Source organism: Alexandromys fortis, unplaced genomic scaffold (genome assembly GCF_014885135.2).
Source record: "Alexandromys fortis isolate MF-2015 unplaced genomic scaffold, M_Fortis_MF-2015_v1.1 scaffold_97, whole genome shotgun sequence".
In the NCBI taxonomy this organism is placed as follows: Eukaryota; Metazoa; Chordata; class Mammalia; order Rodentia; family Cricetidae; genus Alexandromys; species Alexandromys fortis.
The window spans coordinates 1,360,484-1,375,445 of NW_026067981.1; the positions used below are offsets into that span (position 1 = coordinate 1,360,484).

Genomic DNA, 14,962 nt, shown 5'->3' on the forward strand with positions numbered 1-14,962 from the left:
TACCTGTAACTTTTAAAATAGAATTTGCATTAGGGAAATACTGAACATTGGACCCCAGTGTAAACTGCTTGACCACAATCATTATTTCAGTCATTACATGGCTCAAGTCAATCTTGGAGGACCTCATATTCATGCAACACCACAGCAAAGTGCAGGAGAATATAGAAACATACCGGCAAAAGCCGGGACACGGGCTTGGATCAAGAAGATTTGCTAGTTGCTTTAGCTTCATGGATTACTCTTGGAACAATACGAGGGAACAGGATTTGAATTATGAAGGCTTTGCATAAAAAATCTAAAGCTTTTGGATATTTATAGGAAGTTTGTGGCAACATAGAAACAACTCACATTAAACTTCGAAAATATAGTTTTGGTTCTACTAAAGAACCAATCTAACAAAGAGATTATGGGGTGTGAAAATGACGATGAAGGAATCCAGGGAAGAACCTAAGACACAAATCTTGATTGCTAATGGGGGTCCGAGCAGAGGTAATGGCAGTTGGGACCGAGAGAGTTGGCACGTATGTGATGGCAGTGAGATGAATCACACAGTATTATGAGAGTAATTGGAGTTAGGGAGATAAACGATCAGAGTTTCAAGACTGGACAACCGTGTGCATGGCTATAACCGATTTCCTATCTCAGTTTGAACTCAAGTAATTAGTAGCAGCAATATATCACAGAACTCCTGCAAGACTGAGGGATGTGTTTTAGTAATTTTTGACTATATGTAGCCTCTGTCTTGTGAGTGGTATTATGGAGAACTATTGATTTAAAAGAGAAAGTCCTTGGTATTATAGCTCTCTCTCTCTCTCTCTCTCTCTCTCTCTCTCTCTCTCTCTCTCTCTCTCTCTCACACACACACACACACACACACACACACGATTTCTTTTTACAGAAAGGTAAGTTATTTTATTTATATGGATAAGTGAACAAATAAACACATTAACACACACTGTTCATATGGATAGGTTCACTCTGTCCCCAGAAAGCATATGAATCTAGGCATGAACAAAACGTAGAGCTATTATAGAGGATATAATTAAATATGATTAAAAGTTAATGTTATTGGTTTAAATTAGTGGGACTGGTCCATATCAATTTATATGAGTTTATTGCAACCTGATATGTGGTTCCACATCTGGCAGCTTCACTTTAGCTGCCTCAAAAGACCTGAACAATATTACCAATAGATCTGCTAATGCAGAAGGGAGAAATCCCAGGGTGTCCCACTCCGGACAAAGAACTCCAGGCCACTGATGACTTCTGAGAGAGGAAGAATTAGCCTCTCCTGGAGATAAGACCCTTAAATCGTTATCCAATACAAAATCGTAAGTCACACTAAATGGACTCAATGGGTTGTACTGGTATACTTAGGTGTTTATATTTTATATGTGAAACAATAATAAAAGGACTATCAAATTGAGAAGGAGTGAGGGAGGACATAGGAAAGGCTGGAGAGAGAAGAAGGGGAGAGTGGTATAGTTACATTTTTAAATTATAACACCCTTTGCTTCACTTTGAATAGCAGTTTTTAAACAAAATAGTATGAATCGATAAGGCTTTAAAAATTATCCATTTCAGTCAATATATCTCTGCGACCTTGGTTTCTCTTCTTAGAACGTAACTAAGCAATAATTAGACATAGTCCTTTATCCTCATGAGAAGGATATTATCATCCATGAAATCCAAGCTAGGTATGTTAATAAGCAAGAAGCAAGCTTAACTGTCATAACAAAAACCTTGAATATTGGGTTAGGGTATATCAGTGTGAGAGCATTGTCTACCATGCTTAAGGCCCTGGGTTCCATCCTTAGTACCACAAACAAACAAAACAAAACACCCTTAGACATCAATGCAGCCTCATATAGTCAAAGTGGGCCAGTAGTGGTTTAAGATGAAGAACCGTTATTTCACACAAAATATTTTCTTCAGCTAAAAATTACAAGCATAGTAATACTGCCTATGCGTAAACTTTCAAATAAAAGTACATCTTTTTTGGTAATTGTTATGTTTAACAGAATTTACTGAAATTAATTTTATAATTGTTAACTCAATAGAAATGATTATATTTTGCACAATTTTCACTTTCCTTTTCTGAAAAGTTTATATTTTCATATACTTTAAAAGTCAACAGTCTAAAATTAAGTGTAAATTAAGCAAACCCAGTGGTTCTAAGTTCTGGCAACACTGTTTTCTACAGTTACTTTAGAATTAAGCTTGCTATGTGATCTTATTAGCCATTGCCCCTGTTTCTGCACATCTAGGTGAGCCCGAGAGTCTGAGATTTGACATGAGCATTCATACGATTTGTTTATGTGCTATGGACCGTGTTTGAGTAGCAAGACTTTACAACAGCACTAACCAACAGAAATGTGACAGAAGCTATATTTACAACTTCTTTTGAATAGTCATACTTTAAAAGACAAGTGAAGGTTATTAAAAATATACTTTACCTAATTAAATATGTATAAATATTATTTCAGCATGTAACCAATCTAAAACTATTAATGAAGTGGTTTGCTTTATTTTTCCATATTAAGCTTTCAAAAATTATCTGTATCATCTATCTATCTATCTATCTATCTATCTATCTATCTATCTATCATTTATCTAGATATGTTATATTTTCTTAGTGTTGTCTCTGCCAGTTGCCCCAATACTCTGTGAGATTCCGTGCTTTCTGAGAATTGATGGGACCATTTAGGAGAAAAACTTTATTTTCATGAAGGGGAAAAGAAGAATGAGAGAGGTGAGGGGGAAGCTGGGCTATAGAGAAGGGGAAACTGGATCCACACATCTCAGTTCATACAATATGATTAGAATTTTTTTCAGAGCCAATTGAGTTTTGAATTGAAAGTAGGTGAAATAAAAATTCAGTTCTTTCTTCATTCCAGCTGAAGTGCTTCTTCCTAGCTGTGTGTGGATGGCAGAGTTTAGGAAGATCTTTAAACTGCAGGTGGTCATGGACACTAAAAATAAAGTTGGTTTGTTTTATTCAAAACAGCAATGAGCTTTCCCCTGAGCTACAGAAACAGGAGCTAAAGTCCTATTAAGATAAGAGTGAGAACAAACTACACAGAGAAGCTGCACTGTCAGAAGAAAAAAAATGAGTGTAAAAATTTGAGGATCAATTTGTGTAGGGCCCCAAACTCTCAAGTTCTGGCTTCCAGGAATCTCACAACTATATTATTACTAGTACAGACAATTTTCAGTAAAGATAAATCATACACACACACACACACACACCCCACAGGCTTGTGCCTGCATAGAGGTGGGGGAGAGGAAGGGGGAGGGAGAGAAGGAAATGCTCTTTAAGAAGGGGAGAGCTACTTGCTCCATGAGGATTTCCATAAAAATAGCCCCCAAAGTTACAGCATTTTAATTACATGGTTCCACTCCGGTGGGGGGGGGTAATGAGGCCTGCTGGAGCTCAAGGCAGCCAAGCTGCTCTGTATTTCATGAACTCTTGCAGCAAGAGAGCAAACAAACAAAAAAGGGAGCAGAAGTGGAGAAGTCCTGTATTTTGTAAAGCTTAGAAAATGCTTACAAAGGCAGAGAGAGAAAGAGAGTGGGGGGAGGGAAGAAGAAGAAGAAGGAGGAGGAGGAGGAGGAGGAGGAGGAGGAGGAGGAAGAGGAGGAGGAGGAGAAGGAGGAGAGAGAGAGAGAGAGAGAGAGAGAGAGAGAGAGAGAGAGAGAGCGAGTGAGCGCTTCCAGGAAACACTGAAGCCTGTTGTGAAATAATGTATTACAGATGTTAGCAGCAGAGAGTACGCTCAGCCCTTTGGGTCGAACCCATGGCGAACTCTGCTCCCTTTTCTCTCCTCTCACCAATTGCTCCTCCTGCATAAACACCAGGGCTTGCACATGTGTAGTGAACATGGGTCTATGTCACCAACCAAAGCTATTTGTGGGTGCTGGACCAGTATTTGCCTTAGTGATTCCCCAGTCTGCCCCAGTAATTCCCGAACTCTTTGGAAATGTCTCCAGACAACCCCTCCCTGCCAGCGGCAGACAATCCTAGGTGCTTCTGCTCCTTGCCCTGGCACAAAGTGTGGGGAGTATATGTCTGCTGAGAACTGATGGGGGTCATTTAGGGGAACAATTTAGTTAGTCCTCATGAAGTGAAAAAGTGAATGAAAGGGATTAAGGGGAGAGGGGCTTTGAAGAAAGGGACAAAATAAGAGGACGAATGGAAGAGTTTTGGGCTTCTGGTCCACTTTGGTTCTGCAGCACAGTGGGATCTGGGTGTTTGGTAGGACCTTTCACAACTCAGGATTCGCCTGACCTTTGAACTGTGAAACACACTGGAACTGCATGGCATGCCTCCCTAGCGAAGGAGCAGACAGCATAAGTCCACATTTGAACTTTTTATTTTTACTGGCCGGTCTTTGGAATTTCCTTACCTTCTCTCAGTCTCAGTTTCCCCACATGTATGGAGGGACAGTGGTATGCACCCAGGTCTAAATGGAAATGGTAGTGGCAAGTTCCTGACACAGCTCTGCTGAGCTTCTCATTAATGTTAACTATTAGCCATGATATCTGAGGGACAGCTCAGGAGAGCTGCTGGCAACAGAAGTGCTGTGGGTCAAAGGTCCTTTTCTATCTCATTTTGAGAAAGAAATTGAGTGGGGAGAGTATCTGGAGGGACTTGGGAGAGGGGAAGAATAAGATCAAAATGTGTTTAAATCTAAAAGTTGCTTTGAATAATAAAATGCAATAAAAAAGCAAAAAAAATGGGGCTTGGAACTAAACTATAGTAGGGATGGCTAGCTTTTTAGACCTTTCAAAAAAGTCATATGAAAACCTACTATAGTTAAACTTCGTAAAAAATGTACACATAAACAAATACAAAGAACTATCCTATAATGCGGGGACAATGTCCCTAGACACCATAGGCTTATAAATAAAAAGCCCAGTGTTAGGAGTGGGCTATCTCTTTTGAAGTTGTTTGCCCTTGTGGATGCACAGACCCACGAACATTATAGGCTATTGCCAGTACTCTTGTTTCCCCTCTAGAGCTTGTCAGTAAGACCCTGCTGCTGAAGACACTGCATACTTGAGTCACAGAACACGAAGAAATTAAACTGGTATTGGCCTAGATGCTTCATCCATACTGGCTAGCAATCAGAGCTGGAAGGTGCTATGCAGGCTACTGGAAGAGAAAGGAAATCATCAGTCTTACCCAACTGTGAACCCTGGGAGCTACAGGAATGACTGGAGTCGCAAGACAAGCTCACTGTCTTGCAATAGTGGCACAAACATCATGGCAGTAACCACCACTTTCTGATTGGGTTTAAGTCCCACTCAATAAGATACAACCCTTATCTTGTACTTTATTGGGCCTAGAGATTGAAGAATGCTTACCCCTCAAGGGTTCATCTATATCACACTCCCTCCTCCCAATTTTCAGGGATCATTGTGGAAGAAAGGGTGGAAATATTGTAAAAGCCAGAGTAGTGTTTTCAAGACACAAAAAGGCGGCTGCATTTACAAATTCCCAGGTGTTGTGACGACATGTTGTGCATACTCTAGCTCAAGCCAGAAGAGTCCCAGCATGAAAAGGAAAGGTGGGCATGAAGCCCAGTCCCTAGGAGAGGAGCTATTGGGAGAGAGAGAGACTCAGTTTTCATTAAAGGTATAGCCCTTGGTAGGTTGACCATGGCAAAGCAGAGGGTCACACATTTAGGAGTATATGGGCAGCACAAAGTGGACTTGATTGTTTAAAAAAGAGAACATAAGTGTGGGTAGAACAGGGGGAGTAGATCTGGAAGGAGTTGAGAAGAGTGAATATGATCAGAACGTATTGTATGAAAGTACAATGAAAATGAGAAAAAAATCCCTCAAAGTATGAAGTAAAAAAATAAATTCATTTGTAATGATATTTTTATTAACTCTTTGAGAATTCCATACAATGTTCCTTTATTTTTTATTACCTGCTAAAATTTTAATTAAAATTAAAAAAGAAAAAGATGGTAATAAGATTCCAAACAACTGAGATGTAGCTGTAAAAGTGAGAGAACTCATCACCATTTCCCACAGTTCTTTCTGGTGACAGTCACTCTCTCTGAAGGACAGGGGCAGCTGTGGGGATCTGGAGAAAACTTTGAGAAAATCCATGTAGTCCAAGAATCTAAGCTTGGCTGGGCGAGAGGTTTGTCTAGCATACTCCAGTATAGATAACAGAAATTCAATAAATGTTATTAAAAAACACAAATAAAAGGAAACCCACCAAGACTACTGAAGTTTTAGAATTAAGACTTTTAAAGAAAGTTTGAGGGCCAGTGAGATGGCACCACACAAGCTTGGCGACCTGAGTCTGGTCCCCAGAACCCATGTAAAGGTGGATCCATAAAGGTGTGCTCTGACTCTCAAGCACATACATGCACACATGCTAATACATGAAAATGCCTTTTGAAAGGTTGTAGGAATTAAGTTAACCAAGTCTCAGGAAGCAACAGCCAACGAAAAATTCCTCAGCAGAATAGAGGAATGACCTCTGTTTATGCTTCACCTTGCCCCCTACTGAGAACAAAAATGAAGAGGCACATAGCAGGCTATCAATAAAAGTTTGCTGAATAAATGAAAGGATGCATGTTAAGATCCTGATGTACCAACAGGAAGGTATCATCCTCAGGATGGTGGTTAAGCCCTGAAATCTGTCTCAGGGCGTGCGTCAGCCAGTACTGTTAATCCTCTCTAGGCAATGCTGATATGGTTTACTCAAACTGCTTCCCACGTTTCCTTCTACAGTGAAGTTCTATAAAAGCAATACTCATTATTAGCGGCAAGACAAAGCCTCACTTGCTTTTCCTTGAGCTATTTTTATTGTTTTGGGAGGCAGGGTGAGAAGTAGCCCGCGTTGGCCTCTTACTACCTAACTGAAGATGATCTTGAACTTCCTTCTGATCTTCCTACCTCTACCCGCGAGTGTTGAAGTCATAGGCATGGACTACTCTGCTGGTTTCTGGGGACTGAACCCAGGGCTTCACGTGTCCTGTCATCTAGCAACTGAGTTCTAACTCCAACTATGATTTTATAACTGAGAGCATCAACCAATAGTGCTCGTGGTGTGAGCCCCTCAGCTGCCAGAGAGACTCACCGTGCCAAAGATGTTCCATATTCATGTTTTCTGTCCACCTTAGTGGCAGTCAGAATTAGTCTCTAACAACGTGTTGCTTTTTATTTTTCTAATTAGTGATTCCATTGGCTCCTGCTTCAGTCTCTGATGCCCGTACCTTTTCACCGTAACCTTTGTCTGCTGTGGTAGCTAGAAGGACCAGAATCACGATCTTGGTAGTGACTAATTAAATGAATTCCTCCATGATCTTTATATTTGTGCTCTTTTCCTTTTTGGGAATGGAAGCTGTCTGTTTTTTTTCACGTTGAATGGGGTACCTTTCTTCGAATCCCAAGATGTTTTTGGGCTGATCTTTGCCGTTGATGGTGTTAGTTGGTGGTGTGTGTGTTGGGGAATGAGGGGGAATGAATATCTCAGGGAACTCATAGCACCCTGGAGCTGGAAGACACCTCTGAGGTTGCCTAGTGGAGGGACGTTCATGGTATTGCAGCCGTGCCTCTAGGATGTTGTATATAAGGAGAGATGCTAGATGACAGGGAAGGGTATCCCTAATCCCAACCTTTGGAAATTTAGCATTAATCTGTTTTTCAAACTTAGTTTCATTTTATAAATGAAGTCATACAGATGAAATATCTTGGTATCTGGTTGCCATTTTAATGCTAGATAATCTGGTTAGTCTTTTTTTTTTTCTGATGGCTTATCACATTTCCTGTGTGTGTGTGTGTGTGTGTGTGTGTGTGTGTGTGTGTATGCTATACCTGTGGAGGACATAGCTCGATATCTGGTATATTCCTCTATTACTTTCCTCTTTATTTACTTTTTGAAATGGGGTCTCTCACTGAAAACAGAGCTTACACATTGGCTAGGCTGGCTGACCAGCAAGCCACCAAGGTCCTCCCGCCTTTGCCTGCTAGCCCTAGGATTATAGGCTTGAGCTGCCACACTGGCTTTTTCCATGGCTTCTGGGGATCTAAACTCAGGTTTTCATGGTTGTGCAGCAAGCACTTTACCCACTGAGCTTGCTCCCAGCCCTCTCCCCCAAATGGCTGTCTTCATTTTCTATTTCTCTGATTCCCTTTACCATCCTACACCCTCCTCCCCCCACAAATTGCTGTATTTTCCAGTAAGAACCGAGGCCTCTGATATGAGTGCTCCTTCGTCTTCTTACCTCTCTGCTTCAGTGTGACTGCCTGTGCTCCCTCGCCTGTGTGTGCTCCCCCGTGCTCCCACTCCCGGTCCTCCAGTCTTTGGGGGAAAGAGTACAATTTATCTCTTGGCCTTGCCTAGACTAGCTCCCTTTCTTGTGCCTGTAATCCCACTCCTTTCTTTTCCTGTCATTGTGGTTTCTCAGCTTGAACTAGAATATTCAAACACTTCCTGTCATTTAGGGACTTTCAGTCCTCAGGTACAATCGTCTTTGAGCCTTCCTGTCATGCGTATATTTAAATACAACAATAACAGCGGCAGCAAAGAATGTCCTGCATTGCTGTTAAAGTTGCCCAGATGTTCATCCACTCTTTTCCCTTCTATTACTCCTCTTATGTGTACTGCGCGCACCAGAAACCACCTTTCTTTTCTGAGCATGCTCTCTTTTGTTTGTTGGACTCCTTTGACACCCGCCACAGGCTGTCCATTCTACATGGCTTTTCTGGTTTCCCAGCAGTGGCTGTGATTCTGCCCTCATTTCAACAGCTACAGCAGCCCTGCCTGTGACTTGTGAGGTCTTTCACCTTCTTTCTTCTGCCAACGGTTCTCTGGAGCGGGGAATCCTTCTCATTTTTGCATCCCCTACCGTGCTCTTTGAGTAGATGTTTGACCTGCTCACATCAGCGGGGCACAACTGGATCGAGACTAATTTCTCTTGATTCTTAGGGAAATGAATTTTAGGGTTAATAGTTACATGAGCTCCCTGAAGATTTTTGTCTATCTAGTATCTCAAAGGACTAAGTACAACTTCTGATCTTTGGACTCACTTTTTGTTTTGACTGAAATTTACCTTAGCTAAGTAACTCTGAATTTAATTGAACAATTTTATTTTTTCAAGCCAGTTCTCAACATTTACTGGTCAGAGGTACTTATCTGGCATCCTGATGGTCATTACGGAAAGGTCAACTGTTTGATTAGTAATGCCTACAATGAATGTGGAAGAGGAGATTTAGCACAGGAGCGTTCGCCCCTCTTTCAGAACATGTGCAATTTAAACCATGGTCATGGGAATGCTTCTTTATCAGACTATACATCAAAGATCATATCTGGTAGCCAGGCTGATGGGGGTTTTTATGTGAGCCGTGCCTGCACTGGAGGACTCTACCTAAACACGCAGCACTGGCTTCTCTGGAGTTTTGCTCTCTGATTTAGAACAGAATTACTTTCTTTCAGTTCCAAGTCCCTGGCTCCTATAATGGGGAATGTTTCCCAGGGAATCAGAGGCCAGGCTATATAACACTCATTCCATTTCCCCAGTTCCTGACAGCTTGCCTAAATTTCGTGGGAAATGTTTTCACTTTCATCTAGAAGCCGCGGAGCGTTAAAAACAAAACAAAACAAAACAAAACGAAATGCTTTCCTGGCAGAATGCTGGAACCCAAAGAATACTGCCTTTTTTGGCTTTGGGTTTTCATTGACCCCCAAAGCAGGGCAGTTGTGACACCCCTCCAGCCCGAGGGCTCCAGGCCAGCCATGGGTGGGCTTTCCAGACCGTCGACTCCTTCACACTAGCACCCGATTAGCTTAGATCCCAGATTCCCATTCTCTACTGTTAGTTCCTGGAGTGGACGACCTTTGGCCAGGCAGCGGGATCTTGGTTACGGAACTCCTGCTTCACTGAACCCTGTGTCACAGATGAAGCAGGATCCGGGAAACTATGCAAGCAGAGGAGGCTCAGTTTTTCTACAGCCTCTGTTGGGTGCAGACCACCCACCTCACCCTCTCGGACCCCCCCCCCCCCACGCTCCCAGTCAGTACTCCTACCCTATGCTTTCTCGGTCAGACTCAGGCATTGCTTTTCCCTCTCCACTTTGTGGGCTTCTTGGCGGGTATTTCTTCCTCCTCACCTTAGACAGTTAGAAGGCAGCTGGCACCCCGTCTAGACTCTGTAGGGTAGAGCTCTGCCCGTGTCATTTGTGTCTCTATACCATTCACAATTTCAGGGTCCCTCCTGAATGCTCTCCGTTCGCCAGACATTTCCAATCTTTTCAAGTCACCCTCTAATAGACAGATAAAAGCCTGTGAACCCCCTACTTACAGTGAATCTCCAAAGTCCTCCCAGGTCATCGCTCCTCTCGAAGCAGGTGGGCTCCAGTCCCTCCTCCAGGCAGCATTTGATGGAGGCCAGGCCACTGACCCCGGCTCCCACGATGGCAACTCGCTTGGCCATGTTCCTCGGTGGAGGGAAAACGAAGGAGAGCGTTTTTATTCACAAAAGCCCCACCCAAGCCTTGGCTACTCAACAAACCAGGAAAAGAATTTGGAAGATTAAGAGATTTTCTCAGTTTGAGTCCTCTGTAGACTATCTGTGCTGTGTGAATGCGAGAAAGAAAATGTACAGGTCATCGGGTTAACCCCTGTGCTGGGTTGTGTCCCCACCCCTTGGCCAGAGCTGGCGCTCAGTGCACTCACTCGTGGTCTTTAATGCAATTGTAGCTTCTGGCAGAGCGGCTGAAACCAGACCCTCTGGTGGGCAGAGTCTTGCATTCTGAACTGGCTTGCCTCCATCCTCCGGCTCCAATCCCAGAGCAGGCTGGAGCAGCAGACAGGACAAGGTGGCCTTGTAAAACCTGCTCTTTCTTTCTTTCTCTTTTTTTTTTTATTACTTTAACACTGACACACCGATTGGTTTGGGGACATCAGAGAAAACTGCGCAGCAGCTGGTAGGGTGGGGTTGGGACTAGAAACCCAGACACTTGTGGCCACCACAGGTGCCACAGCCCTGCCCCTCTGGGCTCTCTCCTGGCATTCTGCCAAGGCCACAACAGTGCTTCTGGAATAGGATTCACTACTAGTCACCAATGGAAGAGAGGAGGTGGCTGTAGGGAGGATCTGAGTGGAAGGCAGGATGGGGTTCTCTTTTGTGGAGCGCACCGCACCATCAGCATTGGTGCAGGCTTGAGAATTTTGGGCCATGTGTTAGTAGCATGGACTTGTAAGAACGCTGTGAGGCATGATAGCATGTTGGCTAAGCAACCAGCTCTGTTGGTTCAAACTGTGTGATCCGAATCATTCAGTTCTTCTGGGCATCGCATAAACAGAAAATCTTGTAGCTCCTTTATACTGTTTTCTGAGGATGAAATGAGCTGACGTGTTTTATCAAGTGTCTGAGAAACAGGCCCTGGCACATAGTAAATGCTCAATAATGTAATCTATTTCCAAAGTTCTGTAATTTCTCTGAATTTCTGACCAAGAGCATATACATTCAGCATACACTAAATCAAATATTAGACATTGTTTCCTAATATGTTTTCTGGGGTAATTTCATCTCAAGTTTATGTATATATATTCATATATACATACATATTTATGATATGTATATGATTTTTTTTTGAGACAGGGTCTCACAAAACTAGGCCTCAAACTCATTATGTAGCCAAGGATGACTTTGGACTTCTCATCCTCCTGCCTCCACCTCCTGAGGGCTGGGTTGGCAGGCATGTGCAGCCACCACACCCTGTTGTGGTCCTTGGTTTCATACATGTTAGGCATTCACTGCACCACACGCACCGGAACCCTACCCCCAAGTGCAAGGAAATCACCAATCATGAGGTTTTCCTGAACCTTTTCTGTTTTCTTGTTGACCACACGAACTGTTCACAGAACTGGGTGTATTGTGCATTGTTTGTGTCTGCAGGACTGGAACCCCAAGAGAAGCAGTTCAGCCATGGAGGCGGAGGCAGTTTTATTTTCTGCTGTGTGCTCTTTCCAGGGAAATACTGAGGATACGGCGGATGGATACAGAACGATCTCTTGACTCAAAAGCCACGCCCTTCACCTGTCTGTAAAGGTTTTGTAAGACTGGTTACTTTCTATAGCGGGTGGCTATGAATCACCAGGGAAGTCAAGAGGCGTCCTCTCAGAAGAGGCAAGCTTTAGACCACAATGGATACTGCAGAGTGGAGAACTTGTGATTTCCCATCTTCCTCGCTGCCAGAGGTGTGCTGTGACCTGACATTTAGAGAGGGAGCTGGAGCTTAGGTCCTGCATCAAGATGCATCGGTGTCGGGTCCCTGTTCAATTAGCTTGGTGACGTGGGACAACTGCTCATCTCCTTTGGCTATCAGCTTCCTCATTGTGACACAGGGCATAATGTCTGTTGTTTTTCTTATGGACTCAACAGTCATCCAGTGAAAGTAACTAGTTTTATGAAAAAAATGACTAGGGAAAAAGGAAGGAATTGCATATAAAAATTGATGTTGAAAGCCATGTGCAGAAGTACACTGGCTGTAGGAAGAGTGTGAGCAGGTCAACTGGAAGCAACACAGGCTGCATTTTACTCTCTGAGGAGGTGAGGAGCCCTTTATAAGAGCTGGCTTAAGAAAGAGGGGAGGTGACTCCTCTATGGCTTCACGGAAACTAGAGTGGTCGTCAGCAGGGGGAGCATGGCCGCAGAAGAAAGAAAAAAGGCTGGTTAGCAGGGCTCGCCCTTCCTCAGTACCCAGAAGAATGTGCACTCAGATGTCGAGAGCTGGTCTCTATCCTTGCCTAGTATGTCATTCTTTCAGGTCTAACATTGCTGACCGAAGGAAATAGGAACAGATTGATCCTATTGTTAGTAGAGGTAAAGGGAGGAAGCCAAGGACTGGCTCTGCTTGTGAGCTGATGGAGTCTTCGGACAAGAAATTGAATCAGGTTCACTTTGCAAAAGGGCACGTGCATAGTGACTCTTTCTTGCTTTTGTTCCAGACAGGGTTTCTTTGTGTAGCACTGACTGTTCTGGAACTCTCTCTGTAGACCTTGAACTCGTAGAGGCTGGCCTTCAACTCCCAGAGATCTGCCTTCCTCTGCTTCCTGAGTGCTGGGATTAAAGGTGTGCACCACCACCACCTGGCACTAGTGACTCTTAACTGGAGTGTTTGATACAGCACTGTAAACATTTGCTCTTATCTTGTGGGATAAAGGATGAGAATCATGGTTAGAGATGAAATAGAAACGGTAACTAGTTCAATATACACATTTACCAATAGTTCAAGCTCTGAGATCGGCTTTCCCTAAGTGGAGTCTAGATGACAAAGTTTGGGAGTCAGTCTAAGTAGGAGATGGATAGTTCATGTGGAGGGTGGAATCAGATGCCCTCGAGGATCCTAGACTAGATTCTGGAGTTTATTCTTTAATTAATTCAGGTATCAAATACCCGCTGAGTGGCTTCTTTGTTGGTGACACTGATTTTTTTTTTTTTTTGAAGCTTTGTCTAGAGCAGTGATTGGTTTAGTGGGAAAGTCAAACTTGAAAAGCAAGAATCTCAAACTGGGCAGTGGTGGTGCATGCCTTTAAGCCCAACACTAGGGAGGCAGAGGCAGAGGCAGAGGCAGAGGCAGAGGCAGAGGCAGAGGCAGAGGCAGAGGCAGAGGCAGAGGCAGAGGCAGAGGCAGAGGCAGAGGCAGAGGCAGAGGCAGAGGCAGAGGCAGAGGCAGAGGCAGAGGCAGAGGCAGGTGGATCTCTTTGAGTTTGAGACGAGCCTGATCTACAAGAGCGAGTTCCAGGACAGGTTCCAAAGCTACAGAGAAATCCTGTCTCAAACAACCAAAACCAAACCAGACCAAACCAAAACTAAAAACCAAACTCAATGTTTTGTAAAGCACCAAGATGTTTTCTCTTTAAGCTGTAGTGTGAGCAGGGAAGAGGAGAGGTTAGGTTGATGTTGCAGTGGCAGGACACTGACAGAGGGGTGCCTAGGACCTCAGCAGTCAGAGGAGGGAGGCAAAGGCTCCAGAGTCAGGAAGCAGCTCAGGGATGGCAATGGTCCCATGAGGCGTATGTGTCTTTCTGACTACATGGTGAGCTCAACACTCTTGGGCTACATATGTGCCCACAAGGACATATTACATTTATTATTGATTATGTTGATCACGTCTGTGGGTCTTCTTTCTGCACAAGGCTACGCTTCCCCAAAGTAGGGTATTTTCTTTCATGTCTCAGTTCCCAGCATGATGCTTGCGCTAAATATTTGGCAATGGGTTGATTTTTCTGTTGGGTAGAATGAATGAATTGATCATCTTGTATGCTTTTCAATTAAAAAAATTAACAGAGCAAATATTTATTGGAAGTTAATATCCTGAGTCAGAGATTGATGACTTATAAACCACCTTTATCAACTATGCAAAGTGTAGATCCCCTCCGTCCAGCAGTCTGTCACTGTAACCCAGTGTGAACCTGATTTACTCAGCAACCCTGAGCAGTACATTTCCTTGGTGACTCTACCTAGGGGGTTACAAATTGGAGACTAGGATTAGAATTTTAGAGTTGGATAGTTATCAATATAGGGAGATAGCTTAATATTTCTGTGTCTCCATTTTCTCATCTCTAATATGAAGCTAGCTGTATACCTGGCCTCAGGTACTGTACGAATCCCTCAACCAGTGTCCAAGCAGCACTTAACTCTTGGGGGTGTACCAGGCCCCAGAAGAAAGTAACTGCTGTCAAACATGTATGTTGCCATATGCCTCTAATTCCAGCACTGGTAAGAACACAGTAAGACATTTTATTAATGGAAATAGCACACTCATGTTACTTACCGTGATGCTGGTTTACATCTTGATGCAAACATAGCATTTATAGTATTATTACTCTTTAGACTATTCAGTAAATTGAATTATTAGTGGCAGGTTTTAAAAGAAACAATGCCATGAACAGAGCCCTGTCAAGGTTAACTTGGATATGGGAGAAGTAAGT

At 43.3% G+C, this 14,962-nt stretch overlaps 1 protein-coding gene across 2 annotated transcripts in view; it reads right to left on the minus strand.

Moving 5' to 3' along the window:
- Fmo1 (flavin containing dimethylaniline monoxygenase 1) overlaps nucleotides 1–14,962 on the minus strand; it is a 32,349-nt gene that overhangs the window by 15,105 nt on the left and 2,282 nt on the right. The window contains exons 2-3 of one of the 2 annotated variants that reach the window (XM_050158306.1): nucleotides 10,700–10,820; nucleotides 10,326–10,461 (exon numbers count right to left, since the gene is read on the minus strand). In XM_050158306.1, the coding sequence (XP_050014263.1) occupies nucleotides 10,326–10,457 (132 nt within the window). In that variant the 5' untranslated portion in view covers nucleotides 10,458–10,461; nucleotides 10,700–10,820. The remainder of the gene's footprint in view (nucleotides 1–10,325; nucleotides 10,462–10,699; nucleotides 10,821–14,962) is intronic. The other variant, XM_050158305.1, reaches the window with a different exon arrangement.